General features: G+C 43.3%; 1 protein-coding gene across 1 annotated transcript in view; it reads right to left on the reverse strand.

Moving 5' to 3' along the window:
* The window catches only part of ELMO2 (engulfment and cell motility 2), a gene marked incomplete at its 3' end in the record, with an annotated part of 14,225 nt that extends 3,178 nt beyond the window's left edge, over positions 1–11,047 (reverse strand). Inside the window, exons 1-15 of the mRNA XM_009080491.1 lie at positions 10,961–11,047; positions 10,450–10,575; positions 10,275–10,315; positions 9,697–9,769; positions 9,320–9,370; positions 8,171–8,352; positions 6,755–6,854; positions 6,395–6,546; positions 5,704–5,782; positions 5,063–5,098; positions 2,129–2,179; positions 1,676–1,798; positions 953–1,087; positions 415–519; positions 227–335 (exon numbers count right to left, since the gene is read on the reverse strand). Coding sequence (XP_009078739.1) covers positions 227–335; positions 415–519; positions 953–1,087; positions 1,676–1,798; positions 2,129–2,179; positions 5,063–5,098; positions 5,704–5,782; positions 6,395–6,546; positions 6,755–6,854; positions 8,171–8,352; positions 9,320–9,370; positions 9,697–9,769; positions 10,275–10,315; positions 10,450–10,527 — 1,315 coding nt within the window. The remainder of the gene's footprint in view (positions 1–226; positions 336–414; positions 520–952; positions 1,088–1,675; positions 1,799–2,128; positions 2,180–5,062; positions 5,099–5,703; positions 5,783–6,394; positions 6,547–6,754; positions 6,855–8,170; positions 8,353–9,319; positions 9,371–9,696; positions 9,770–10,274; positions 10,316–10,449; positions 10,576–10,960) is intronic.
* Positions 11,048–13,109: the final 2,062 nt, after the last annotated feature.

Below are 13,109 nucleotides of genomic sequence, written 5' to 3' on the forward strand. Positions count from 1 at the left end.
CTGCTTATGTCAGTTTTTCAGAAGAACCAGAGTGACCACACCAAAATTTCTTACTTTATTTCAATTATTATCACTGAGGCACCAACGCTGCAACTCCAGGCTCCCCGTCCTTACATGGCAGGAGTGAGATCAAGGTACAAATGCTTGTGAATATTGACCAGTCTGTAAGCAATGTCCAGAACCATCAGCCCAGCAGCCTGTAGAGCTGGGTAATAATGGTACTTACGGAGTTCCCCAACTTGCAAGATCTCACAAAGCATCCTGGTAAGCTCAATGGCACTGCGCCCAAAGGGACACTCGTGTTTATCTTCTCGACTGCTGTTCTCCAGAACAATCTACAAGAAGAGCATGCCACATGCACTAAGAACAGCCGCTGAGGTGTTGGCATCTGCAAAAATCAGCAGCTTCACGTACCCTGATATAAGTGTCCTGATGAAATTTGGCCAGGTACAGCATGTTGTCCAATGCCAGCATCCCTGGAGGAGTCTGAGTAAAATCCATGGCTGGATTGATGTGATTCTGTGAAAAGAGTGTGTAGAAAGAATCCAAATTAGCTCAAAGAAATTGTGAGAACCTTTGCTGAATAAATTTTGCAACCACCTGTTCAGCAAGCACTCCCTCACATCTATCTACGAGGTAACCTTGGACACTTGCTGACAATGCTATCAGAACTTTCTAGGAGAGAGGCTGATTCCAAGTTCTTCATAGAATAGGTGCATATGGTAAGCAAACACCTCCAGAGAATGTGCCTAATGAACCCTGACATTTAACCAATCAGCAAATTCATAATGATCTTCACTGGAAGTATGAGTGTAGCTGAATTTCTAACTCAGACGCAGAAGTATGGTAAAGTAAACAGCTATTTCTGTTCCTTATTTCCCCACAATTCCAATGGAGACCACTTAGATTGCCTTCACATGGTTTACAGCCAGCACTCTCACTAGATGCATACAGTGAATCCCAGCATCTTGTAGTCCTTGGTGTACACAGCTTTACGCTTCTCTGTTCCACTGCCAGGGACGGTGTTGCTGTCAGACTCTGCATCAAATGCAATTCTTCTCAACTCAAAAATGATGTCTCTCTGTGCCTGAAGGACATAAGGCAGAGAAATGGAAATATGATCAATCACTAGAGCTCACCCTATGAATATAAAGAGACTACAAAGGTCATTAACGCTACACAAGAAGAGGCAATCAGTTTCAGAATGGCAAGTTTCAGCACATTGGGTAATGCTAAATATTTATTTGCATTTTGCTTTATCTGCCCCAAGCTTAGATAAAGGCATTTCTAAGCATTTAGATAATGCTAAGGCATTTCTCACTAAAGATTACAATGCATCTAATAACTGGGGAACAGACACCTTAACAATGCCCAGCTTCCCTCTATACTGCAGGGAAATGGATAAAATGATGTGCTCTCCATAGAGGTAATCACTTTGACAGCTGGCATCACACTGATCAAAAAAAGGAGTATTTGACTTCCAGTGACCACTTACACCTCAAAGTCCCACAGCATGCAGCAGGATACTCATGAGAACTCCCTGATCTCAGGCACTACAATGTGGTTTGGAAACTTTATGCACCATCTACTCCAAATTCTAGAGAGCTAAGAAGTTCAGGAATAAGGCCCCTTGTACATCCTATTCTATCAGATTTTACTCAGCTCTAATAGTGACCTGATCATTGGGATCCATCTTGGTCATCATTCTCTCTTCCAGGAGATTAAAGGTCAGGACCTGCAGCACGTACAGCTGATGTGCCATCTCTGTTTTAATGGGGCGGTTTCCTCTGATCACATGCTGTAAAATGAAGGACAGGGTAGAAATGAAGAAAATATCCATAAAATCTGAGGTATTGGCTCTAGGCATATGCCAAGCTGCATGGTACATCTCTCTGGATGAAGATTCAGCTGTTTAACCTCCACATTCCATCAGAAGCATAATGATAATGCTCTGTAACAGCAGACAGTGGCAGCCTGATAACTCCTTTTTGAGCAAGTGGCTCCAATTTCACCTTTGAAAGAGTTACTTTCCTGGCAGTGCCCCGAGGGCAGTTGAATTTACACTCTACACAAGCCAAATCTCTATTGAGAGAACATTAGAAAGAATTGTCATTCCAGGCATACTTACATTCAGGATTATAGACCTCAGGTGCTTCTGGGCAAATGCATTAGCCATTTCCTGTTGTGGAATTTAGAAATGAAACAACATGAGTGAAATATAAACAAAAAGCCTACATTGTATAGAAAAGAGAGAAAGAAAGAAGTCTATGAACTGGAAATAGCACTGGCACACAACAAAGTGCTTCTGCTACAGACTGTCGATTTAGCAGGGCATCTCACCACAAAGCAAACATCAAGTTGGGATGCAAGGGTCATCTTTACCATGGCACAACTCATAGATGGCTCCCCTACAAAACATCACTAATGTGGAGAAAGGCACTAGCATAGTCAAAGCACAGAAGCAAATTTAGCTTAACACTGAACGTCTAATGACACTTCAATATCAGGACATATGGCAGCAGGGAGCATATTGTGGGTTGCCCAGGAAAAATCTGTCATCTACATGGGGTTCCTCCAATTAGCATTCCACAGCTTTCTATACCAAGGTATAGAAACAAGATAACAAGGGCTAGAGGATGTAGGTTTCATGTCTTCCTCTCAAAAATTCTCCCTTTGAAATTTACACTTCCTTTGTCTCAGTTCCTAAAGAGATGATCAGAAGTCAGTTTCAGCACAATTTGCAGAAGCATTTCAGTTTACAGAAATACAAGGCAATAATTTTCATGCTTAGAGGAAAGCTTCCAGTTTCCCTCTTTACTGCATGGGTTCCTTCCCCAGGTGAAGAGGGTTTCCCAACCATCAAGTCACGTAGGCAGTCACAGTAGTTGCAGGATTTCCTTCAGTTCTGGCACCAATTACACATGCATCTGCAAAAATCTGTGCTTTCCTTTCAAATTGTGAAGTTGCACTTTCTAACATACCAGTGATCTCATTACACCTGCTAGGAGAGTGCACAAGTGCTAATGTCAAGATGGAACATTATCATGAGTTTGCTGTTACAAGTAAAATCGTCGGGTAAGAAAAATCTGTTGGGCAATATATCATCTGGAAGAAGTCCAATAGGACTGACAGTCTGAGATCTCTTCACATTCCTGTGCAGTGCAGATTGAGAACTGGGAGTAGATGTGGAGATTCAGACAATTGCACTCAATCAGCTGTACATTTTGAGCAATCCAAGACTCTTCCAACAGCTCCTATAAACCCTGCCCTTGACAGACTTTATAAGAAATCTGGTAAAATGTGTGCATTAACCTTGTTCCAAGTCCCTATTATCACTTTTGATCCAGAAACCTCCTAAACCAAGAAAGTGATATGCTGAGTGACAACCAAGCTGTAAGAGCTGCAAGTTTAGCAGCATTCAGGCTACAACCAAAATGAGTCAGTGCTCGAGTGGAAGATATCTAAGAAGCATCTAGATGGAGTAGAAAGTGCTTTCAGAGATAACACACTGCCCTCTGAGTCACTGTTTTTAACACTTATTTGTGAGATGTAGCACTGAGAAGAGGACAAGGCCTGCCGTTAGGATTTGTTCATGCATGCAAGGAATCCTTTACTCTGAAGGGATTAGTTTGTACGTGGGATGAAGTAACAGGTGACTGAAGCAGATAAAAAGTGGGAAGGACAAAGACAATTACACAAGTCTAAACAGCATAGAAAGAAGCACGAGCACACACAGAGTCTAACCACTGCAAGGGATCTATGTTCTGCTGAGAGTTCAGTAAGGCCCACTTTGCTGCTTGACATGGCCATGGAATCATTTATGCTGGAAGAGATGTCTTGAGATCATCTAGTCCAACTCTGCTGGTTCAAGCAACACCAGACTGAGAAGGTTGCTCAGGACTGTGTCGAGTCAGGTTTTTAATATCTCCACTGATGGGTAACCTGTTCCAGTGTTTGACCACTCTCATACTAACTTTCTGTGTGTGTGTGTGTTCAAATGGAATTTCCTGGGTTTTAAGCTGTGCCTGCTGCCTCTTGTCCTGTCAGCAGGCACTACTGAGAGAAGTCAGGCTCCCTCTTCTGTATTTCCTTCCATCAGATACCTATATGCATTGATTAGACCTCCCTGAGCCTTTTCTTCCTGAGGCTGAGCAATCCCAAACCTCTCAAGCTCTACTCATATGAAAGATTCTCCAGTCCCTTAATCATCTTCATGGCCCTTTGGGATCGTGTGGATTGTATTTAAGCAGGACAAATTAAAAAAGTGAAATTTCCCTTGGAATCTTCTTCACTATGAAGTCTAGTATCTTGGCCAAATTACCAGTGGAGGAGGGTGTTGTTTCTTATTTTCATGTGCTAAGCATATTCATTAATTTTAGAAGTTATGTACCATTTATTGAGATGGCAGTTTCCCCCCGAAGGCAAAAGTGGAACACTCTCCATGCCACCTGGAAAATCTAAAAACTGTACCAGAATCTCAAGATACAGAATGTTCCAAATCAACCAGTTAACAAGAGTGGTGATTTCCCCGGAGAGAGCACAGGGCAAAAAACATTCTTACACCACAATTCGCATAAAGGAGAAGTCATAGATTAGGCAGAACTTGTGCTCTATTGCCCAGTCAGCACCAAGTTTTGTGACTGCTCCTCACAAACAGCTCTATCTTTAGAAAGATGCAGCTGGATATGAAACTGTCATTAACACAAGTGAGATCTGGGATGTAAACTCCTGCTGCAGTAAGTTTAAGGAGACTCAGATTGCTAAAGAACTGGTTCCAGTTACACAATTGGTTCACCTGGTCAGTTTTGTAGTACCAGTTTCCTCTTACGATCACTTGTATTATCTTGTGTGCATAGTAAGTCATCAAGGTTTCTCCTGCCACTGATTTTTCTCCCCTACACAGTCTGAGTACATCCCCAGGAGTCCTCCCACCCTTCTCCCTAGGCTGATCGACTCTCTGAAGCCTGTGTGCATCACCCCTGGGATACAAAGAGGCATAACTGGAGGAAAGCTAACATGCCTACAGTTCCGCATGACCAGCCCCCAGGCTCGAGTTACTTACAGTGATGGGCAGGTCTAGTGGGTTAAGCAGCTTGTCCTGCTGGCAGAAAGCAAAAAAAGGCACAAAGAGAAGCAGACAGGATTTAGCTTGGAGTCCAGAGATAAGGCACAAACGGGGCACTAGAGAAGAAAGGCTTAACACAGCAAAGCCACACAATACACACATATACACATTTTGCACGTAGTTGAGGTCTTGGGGTTTTCCTCGGAGCAGGACATGTGTTCCATTTCTCACATTTGCCAGCATGAATATCCCCCTGTGACTTACAAAATGTCCATTCTGGGGGGAGGTGGAATGTTGTTTAGTAAGTGCATACAACCCCAAGGACTCTACCCAGCCTACCTCTCCCATATGTGTTTAACTTCCATAAAAAACGTCCCATGCTGTCTGAAGAATTACTTCTGTGTCTCAAGGTCTTTCAGAATCTTTTCTAAGCATCTCCTAAATACAGATGTGTGCTCCAGGACACATTATTAATGGGATGGCACTTTTTCTCCAGTGTTGCCATACTGAAACAACCACATAAGTTCTTGGCAAGGTCTGAGATCTACCTTGCCCAGACAGTATGATTCCTGAGGCATCAAGTAAACAGCCAGCCAGCCACCATTATTCAGGTTGAAAGTCAAAAGGCAAGAACAAACCTGTCTCTTGTCCTCAGGTGCCTTCAGGAAGAGGGCATTGATCAGGGCAATGGCATATGTCTGAATCTCTTGGTTCGAGCTGCAGAGATAAAAAGGGAAGGATCATAAGACAACAGACAGTACATAACATTACAGCTTGGTGTTTTGCCTGCACCATGAGAACACTGACTACAGCTGTCTTGCATTTCAACAGACAAGTAGGACTGATGTAATCTACATTTGTGATGTTCAAGTCTTCATAAGGCTTGCAAAAAGCTGACAGAAATTTCTGACTGATGGGTCCATTATCCAGAAGACAGAGCAGATTGCAGCCCAGCAGCACCACAGTTTGTTTCCAATGCTGGAACTATCTCTGTAAAACCTAGTTATACTACAGTCTGTTACGTGGATACAGCTTGAAACTTGTATGGAGCAAGTGATTTTTCTCCCTTAAGCCAATGGAAGCCATCAAACACAAATGGAACTACATTTGCTCGAAACATATACTCACGTGCTTAAGAACACAGAACAATTATTTTGAGATCTTACATTTTTTAAAAAAACATTAGAAATCTTAAAATTCAAGTCAGGTATCATATCAGTTACACTTACAAAATATAATCTTTAAGAGTTTTAAACATAAAAGGATGAATTTTCAAATAAACAGTCATAAAATTGATATAAATCACACCACTGCTGGGTGGATACTCACACCTGCAGGTGGGAAATGAGCTGCCCCACAGTGATCTCTTCTGCTATCTTCTGATACAGAGTCTGACTGTTGAGCACCATGCTCTCCAGAATGGCCAGAGACCGCTGGAGGATGGAGACATCCACCATAGGCTGACTCACGTACCCTGCAATCTGAAAACAGAGGAACCTGCAAGTCAACAGATGCCCATCCAGGAACCCTTGTGGTGAGGGACAGGCTAGGGGAGGCAGGGCTCAGAAAGCTGGGTGCACTGTGCTCTCAGAGAATACTTGGCTTCTCAGAGTCATTTTCCTCTTCCTGGAAGCTGTGTTAAAGCAGAAAAATCAATAGTATCCACTCACCCCCTTCACCCAAACTCACCTGTTTGATGAAGGTTATCGAGACCATGTCCCAGGAGACAATACCATGGTCCATGAGCTCCAAGAAGGCAGTCAGGGTGAAAGCCAACATCTCACTGTAACTGAGAAAGCGAAGAGTGAAGTTACAAGAGATCTGGTATCAAGAACAAAGCCTGTCCAGGCTGAGTAAGCTGGGGAAGAGAAAAGTGTCACCATCTTCTCCTAATAAAACAGAGTTTGGCGCTCGGGGGAGCAATAATGTATATGCATTTATACAGGTAATTCTACTGTTTTGTCAAATCCTACCTTATTTTTCCTGATTACAAGCACAAATTAACACTAGCAACATTAAGTCCCTAGTCCTGCCACCAGAGACTCACAACCTCCTGCATCAACACTTGGCTAGTCAGCGGAACAAACACATTTCAACATCAGAGAAAAATAAAGATGACCTATAAATGTTATGACAACAAGTCATCAAGATTTTAAAAGTGCTTTCAATGAAACACAACAACTACAGTAGAAAAGCCAAGTGAATTATTTGCATCAGACTTCACTGTGAATGAGCTTAAGGAAACTTCCAGATCAGGCTTTGGGGTTGTTTGTTTTTTTTTTGTTTCAAGATAGAGGATGTCTTCAAATCTGTCATTTGAACATCACTATCCTGGAACGAGCCATTAATATGAAAAACAGATCTCCAGGAGCAGATGATATTCACTGAAAAATTCAAAAGGAACCATGGTAAAACAAAACACTGCCAAACCACTTATTGTGCTCTGCAGGAAGAGGCAAATATAGTGCCAATTTTCAGAGGGGACTCAGGCAGGAATCTGAAGGACGTTATCAGGCGTTTGGGTATTTGTAACCAGAAAGACAGGGGGAAACTGTAATGAAAGGACAGTCCCACTAGAAGAAAAAGACCAAAAGCTGAAAACTGTTGGAGACTGATACTTTCTCTACTATAACATCTTGTAGCCCTTTCCACTCCCTAAGATAAACAGACCTTTTGCCTTCACAGCAACTTTTCTTGACATGCAGGTCAAGAAAGAACAGGCTTCTTATACAAGGACCAGCAACATGCTGGCTGCTGACTGCACATACATGCCACCAGTTCTAGAGCAATGTTCTCCTGTGTGACATGTGGGGGTTTCATACGATACCTTCTCCCACAGACAGCAGATGAGTAACTCCTTGAGATTATGAACACAACAAAGGTAATCAAAGTCATTTAAATTATCAAAGTGACCTTTCATTGCAGGTTTCACACATCATAACTGTATCTTCTTTTGCCTCATGAGGTTCAGCAAATGATTAGAAAGACTTTGCTGCAGTAGATCAACATTTGCTATGAGGTTAGTTCTTTAATGCCACTTCAGCAAGCAAAACTAGTCCCTTATTTGAGGCCCTCTCCCAGAGTCCTGGAATACAGGAAACTTACTGGGACAGAAGTTTGGTCCCGCTCTCCACAAGCCGTGTCAGCACTGTAATCCCTTCCATGTTGATGAACTCTGTGGCAAAGGTCACATCTGCTGAAAGTTTAGCCAGTTCCTTCATGGCATCCAGTCGGGCTTCCATACTGTGTGACTGGATACTCTCCATCAGCTGGCGAGCTGCCCTAGACTGGCAGGAAAGAGGGATGATGCCAGTTACAGACCAGTCACCTGCAGCCTGAGTTCTGCCAGCATCAGCATTCTATCAGAAGCCCATGGATGGGCAGAGAGAGCACAGTTAGGGTAGAGAGTTGCCAGCAAAGACAGGTACAGTAGTAGCAGTCAGCAAGTCTGAGATAGACTAAAATAACAGGCTGCACTCAGCAACAGTTACAGCCAAGCAGGAGGTGAGTACAATGCTATTTTACACATTGGAGCAAATGCTTGTTTTGAGTTTTGGTGAGGTGAGTGAAGGTATAGATCAAAATAAGAAGTGACACCATTAAAGAAATATATTAATAAAATGTCTCATAGAGTCAAAGAGAAGCACAAGCACATTTTGTGTATTCACAAGACATTCTATAAGATTTCTCAGACACAGACCAATGATTTCTTCTCAACCTCCTCTTGCCCAAGTAACTTCTTCCAGTTCTACTCACTCTCAGCTCTATGCCATGACACTGGCGCAAAAAGGATTTAAGAATTTAGGTAACAAGGAAACTGCAGCAAGTCTGTAGAAGACAACTGCTGAAGTCACAACAGCATGAATTCATCAGGACCAAACCTCTTTGCATCTGATTTGTCTCTTATTTTTTGCATAGTCACCAGTACTGTTGTTTTCTGACTGACCAAACCAACTGCACTCACACTGACAATGTGTTTGTCAGGTGCTTCACAACATCCTAATCTCAGAGATGCAATAAAAACATGGACTGAATTTATCTACAGGAAGTCCTATAAAAGGGCAGAGCATCCAAAGGAAAGACACACACCACAACCAGGATGGAAAACAGTGTGCCCCTCATTGTGCAGAATGGCCCACAACACAGGTAACCCCCTACAATCTGGGGAGAAAGAGAAAGAAAGGCTGAGAGGCAAGAAACAGCCTATCATACATGGATAGTTATGGAGAAAGAGGGATGTGAGGAAGCATTTACCGGGGAGACTGCCAGCTGCAGGATGGTTCCATTCTTGATGTCACAGCGAGTCTGAAAGGAAACACAAACTTTAAACTGCAGAAAAGCAGGGGGAAAAGAAGGCAACTGGATCTACAGTGCACAGCAAGCAAAGGGATTCCTATACCACACAACCCTACTGAGGATACCGACATTGAGTCCTTGGGTCCCCACACCTATGGGCATGCAAAGGGAGAAGCTCAAGGCTCTTGGTTGAATGACACCATTCAAGGCTGAGTCTCTCTGATAGCAGAGATGTTACCCCTCCAGATCAGTACCAGTACTGTTCCATGACACTAGTCCAAGTCACTCTGCACTCTCACCCAGGATAGCAGCAAACTGCTACCTCCCACACTGACCTGCTCTGTGATGTACAGCTGAGGACCATCGGCATACCGCAAGGTGTAGTATTCGGGATTTGGCAATGACCACCTGGCGGAGAAAGAAGAAGGATACATAAGCTTCTTCCTTCTCTTCCAGCTCTCAGTTAGGAAATGGAGCTTGATCCTAGGAGGGTGCAAAAGAACTTTCAAGCAAAGCTTAAGCAGGGGAAATTAGATCTCCCAAAGAGAAGAGAAAACACCTTCCTCTTGAGGGGAATGAGAGACTTCTGCCTACTCTAAGTCAAGCTTTGTGGAACATCTGAAATAGACCTACACTTCAGGAACAGCAGGATGGGCCATTCCTCAGAGGCACTGACCCTAGGCATACATATACACACACTTAGAATTGGAATAAAGATGGAAGGCTCCTGTTTTCCAGGAGATCTTTTCTTCATGATTTAAACCCCAGCCCATTCCATGGCCACAACTGGCAGCAGGCAGCATGGATCATACTAGCAGCACATTAACAAGCAGCAGAGACTTTCCACAGTACCCCAGCAAGATTTCTCAGGGGGACAGACTTTCTCCACAAGGGTTCCCAGAGAACTACTCACCCATCACAGACCTCCTTGATGATGGATGCAAGAGGCCTTTTCTAAAATAGAAAGAGAGTCCTCAGTAGCCACATTCCTCTCAACCAGAAAGGAATACTGCCCATTTCTATGCTTCCCACATTCCAGTATCAACGTTGTGGTGCCTTTCCTCCCCCATCTGGTTACCAGGTCTCACCTGATCTATTTCCAGCAGCTGGGCATTGGCACCTGGCCACTCAACAGCTACTTTCACTATGTCTGAAGGTGGTGGCATTGCTCCAGACTCCTCCAGGTGCCTTTACAACAGCATACACCCCGACACCTGTTAAGAAAAAGGATAGTGAGCAGCTCTGAAAACTATTTCCATTGTTACATTGGATCTAACATCAAGCTTCAAAACACTACATAAGGGCAACTTCAATTTTTCCTGGGCTCCCTAAGCTCAGCTATTGTGTGTACACAAGAGAGGGAACATACTGTGCTGGTAGCCTCCCTCCCATGGGCTGGTGTTTACCAATGCCCCATTCAAATATCTCAGATACCTTGATCCACTCAGGATACCCAAACAGGCTCCTAGGCAGTATAACAGCAGCCAGCATTATCCCATTCTCTTCCTACATCATAAATCCAAAACATGACAATCCATCACAAAAGAAAAGTTATCTCAGCATTTGCTCTGGAGGTCTACCTTCCAATCCTTTATCTGCTTTAGAGCATAAGCTTGTGTTCAATGTTTGGCCCCAACCAATTGTCAGACACTTTGGTTTGTGCTTCATCTGGTAGTAAGAAATGGCTGTAAAGAAATGTACTTGTCCAGCTCCTTTTGAACCCTCTCCTGGATGGAAGGAGTAGCTTCACTCTCTCCAACTGAGCCAGAGGGAGAAAGTCACATGGAAGACAGACTACACTCTCCATCAGCTCTTCTCAGGAACAAGGGCTTCAAACTGCCATGAATGACACTGACCGGACACAGAGTAGTCCTGTCCTTCAAGACTCCTCCTGAGACTCAATTTCCAGCACACCCTGAAGGAGATGGTTAGCATCCAAAGACCAATTTCCCAGCTTCTACAGAAGCTCCTCTTTCTACTATTGAGGCAACTCAATCTCCCTTTCCCAGAAGAGAGAAGAGACAGTGCTGAATAGGGACACTGTTTCATAATTAACATGTATTCCCATCACCTTTCTTGATCAGCTGGGAAAGAGATGCTAAGACAGGCCAAGACTTGAAGCCTTTAGAACCTTCCTGATGCAAGGCAAATAAAGGAGAGAGAACTTTCTATGGATCAGCAAAGCAGCTGCAGAGATCCCTGGTCCAAGAAACTGGACTACATGATCATCCTCCTGCATTCCTATGGCAGCCTGACTTTGTCCACTCTACCATCAGACCCTTTGGAAAGCATCAGGCAAGCCACATTTGGAATTTCATATTTTGGGAAAGTGCAGTCCCTTCACAACTCCATGGTCAACACTTGATATTTCTGAGGACAGGAAAAGTCTGCCAAGCAGGTCACACTGCAAGTCAGAAAAGTCCCTCCTGATCCTAAAATACTTTCTCCACCATTCAAGTATAGTGTAATAAAGAGACAAGGGTGAACCAAGAAAGCCTGCTGAGCCAGAACAAGTCACAGCTTACACAATTCTGCTGTCTTGCAAAAGGACAGATGAACCTAATAAAAATATGAACCAGTCTTCTTCACTTCCTTTTCCCAAATTACACACACACGTCAATAAAGAAAAAATTTAGACTTTCAAATGTCTTTCGCAACAATAGCTTGAAACAGAGATAACTCATCAACCAAATCTTTAACTATACTTTGGCAATGACTGGTATACAAGCTCTGCACATACTCCCCAGACAAAGTGCCCAGTTTGCACAACACACTCAGATCTGCAGGACATACAGGTTTCCATGCACTATGTCTAGGAACAGGCAGTTCCCAAATGGTAGGTGATGTATACTCACTGTTCTCCATTCAACAATGAAAGCCTATGATGGCCCAAAGCTGAAAGCCTGAGAAACCATAGCCATGTGGCAGAAGCACAAACCATCTCCAATAACCAGCCTGTCTTGTAATAACTGAACAGGAATTGCTTCTCCCACCAGTGAGCCAATTCACACCTACAGAACACCTAAATCCATTCAGTCTTCAAGGCACAACAAATACACAGTGAAGAGGCAAGGCTCAAAGATCACTCCCTGGAGCATTAAGAACTGAATTTGCAACTTTCAAAACTAATATACCTATGAGTAATTAGCATCTAATGATGACTTATCCCTTCAGCCTCTTGCATTGCAACTTACATCGCAAGTTGCCGCTGAAGAGTACCAGGGAATATAGTATTTTATGTGTCAAAATAAATATGCTCAGACTACTAGAGGTAAAAGCCTTCACAAATCTTCAACTTGTCTTCTTCCATGCCAAGAACATGCCTCATTCAGAGAGAAGAAGTGCCCATTAAAACAGAAACACTGAAATTATGGGAAATCCTGCAGAAATCATTTAGGCTGGAAAACACCCTTAAGATCATCAAGCCCAACCACAAAGCTAACCCTGCCAAGTCCACCACTAAACCATGACCCTAAGTACCATATAAACCTGCCATTTCATAAAAAAAAGGATCTACTGCAGAGGTTGGGCCACAGCTTCCAGAGGCCATGCACCCTCCCTGCAGCTCCCCTGATATCCTCACCACCACCACCACCGATGACCAATCAAGTCACATTACACTACCCTGATACCTCAAACAAAGCTCTCAGCTTCATACAAACTCAGAGAGTAACTCACCATCATATTTAAGACTATTTCTGCCCCAAACTTCTTCCATAAATGAGCACCCACTCACGAATGGCAACCA

This window comes from Acanthisitta chloris, unplaced genomic scaffold, assembly GCF_000695815.1.
Source record: "Acanthisitta chloris isolate BGI_N310 unplaced genomic scaffold, ASM69581v1 scaffold41888, whole genome shotgun sequence".
NCBI lineage: Eukaryota > Metazoa > Chordata > Aves > Passeriformes > Acanthisittidae > Acanthisitta > Acanthisitta chloris.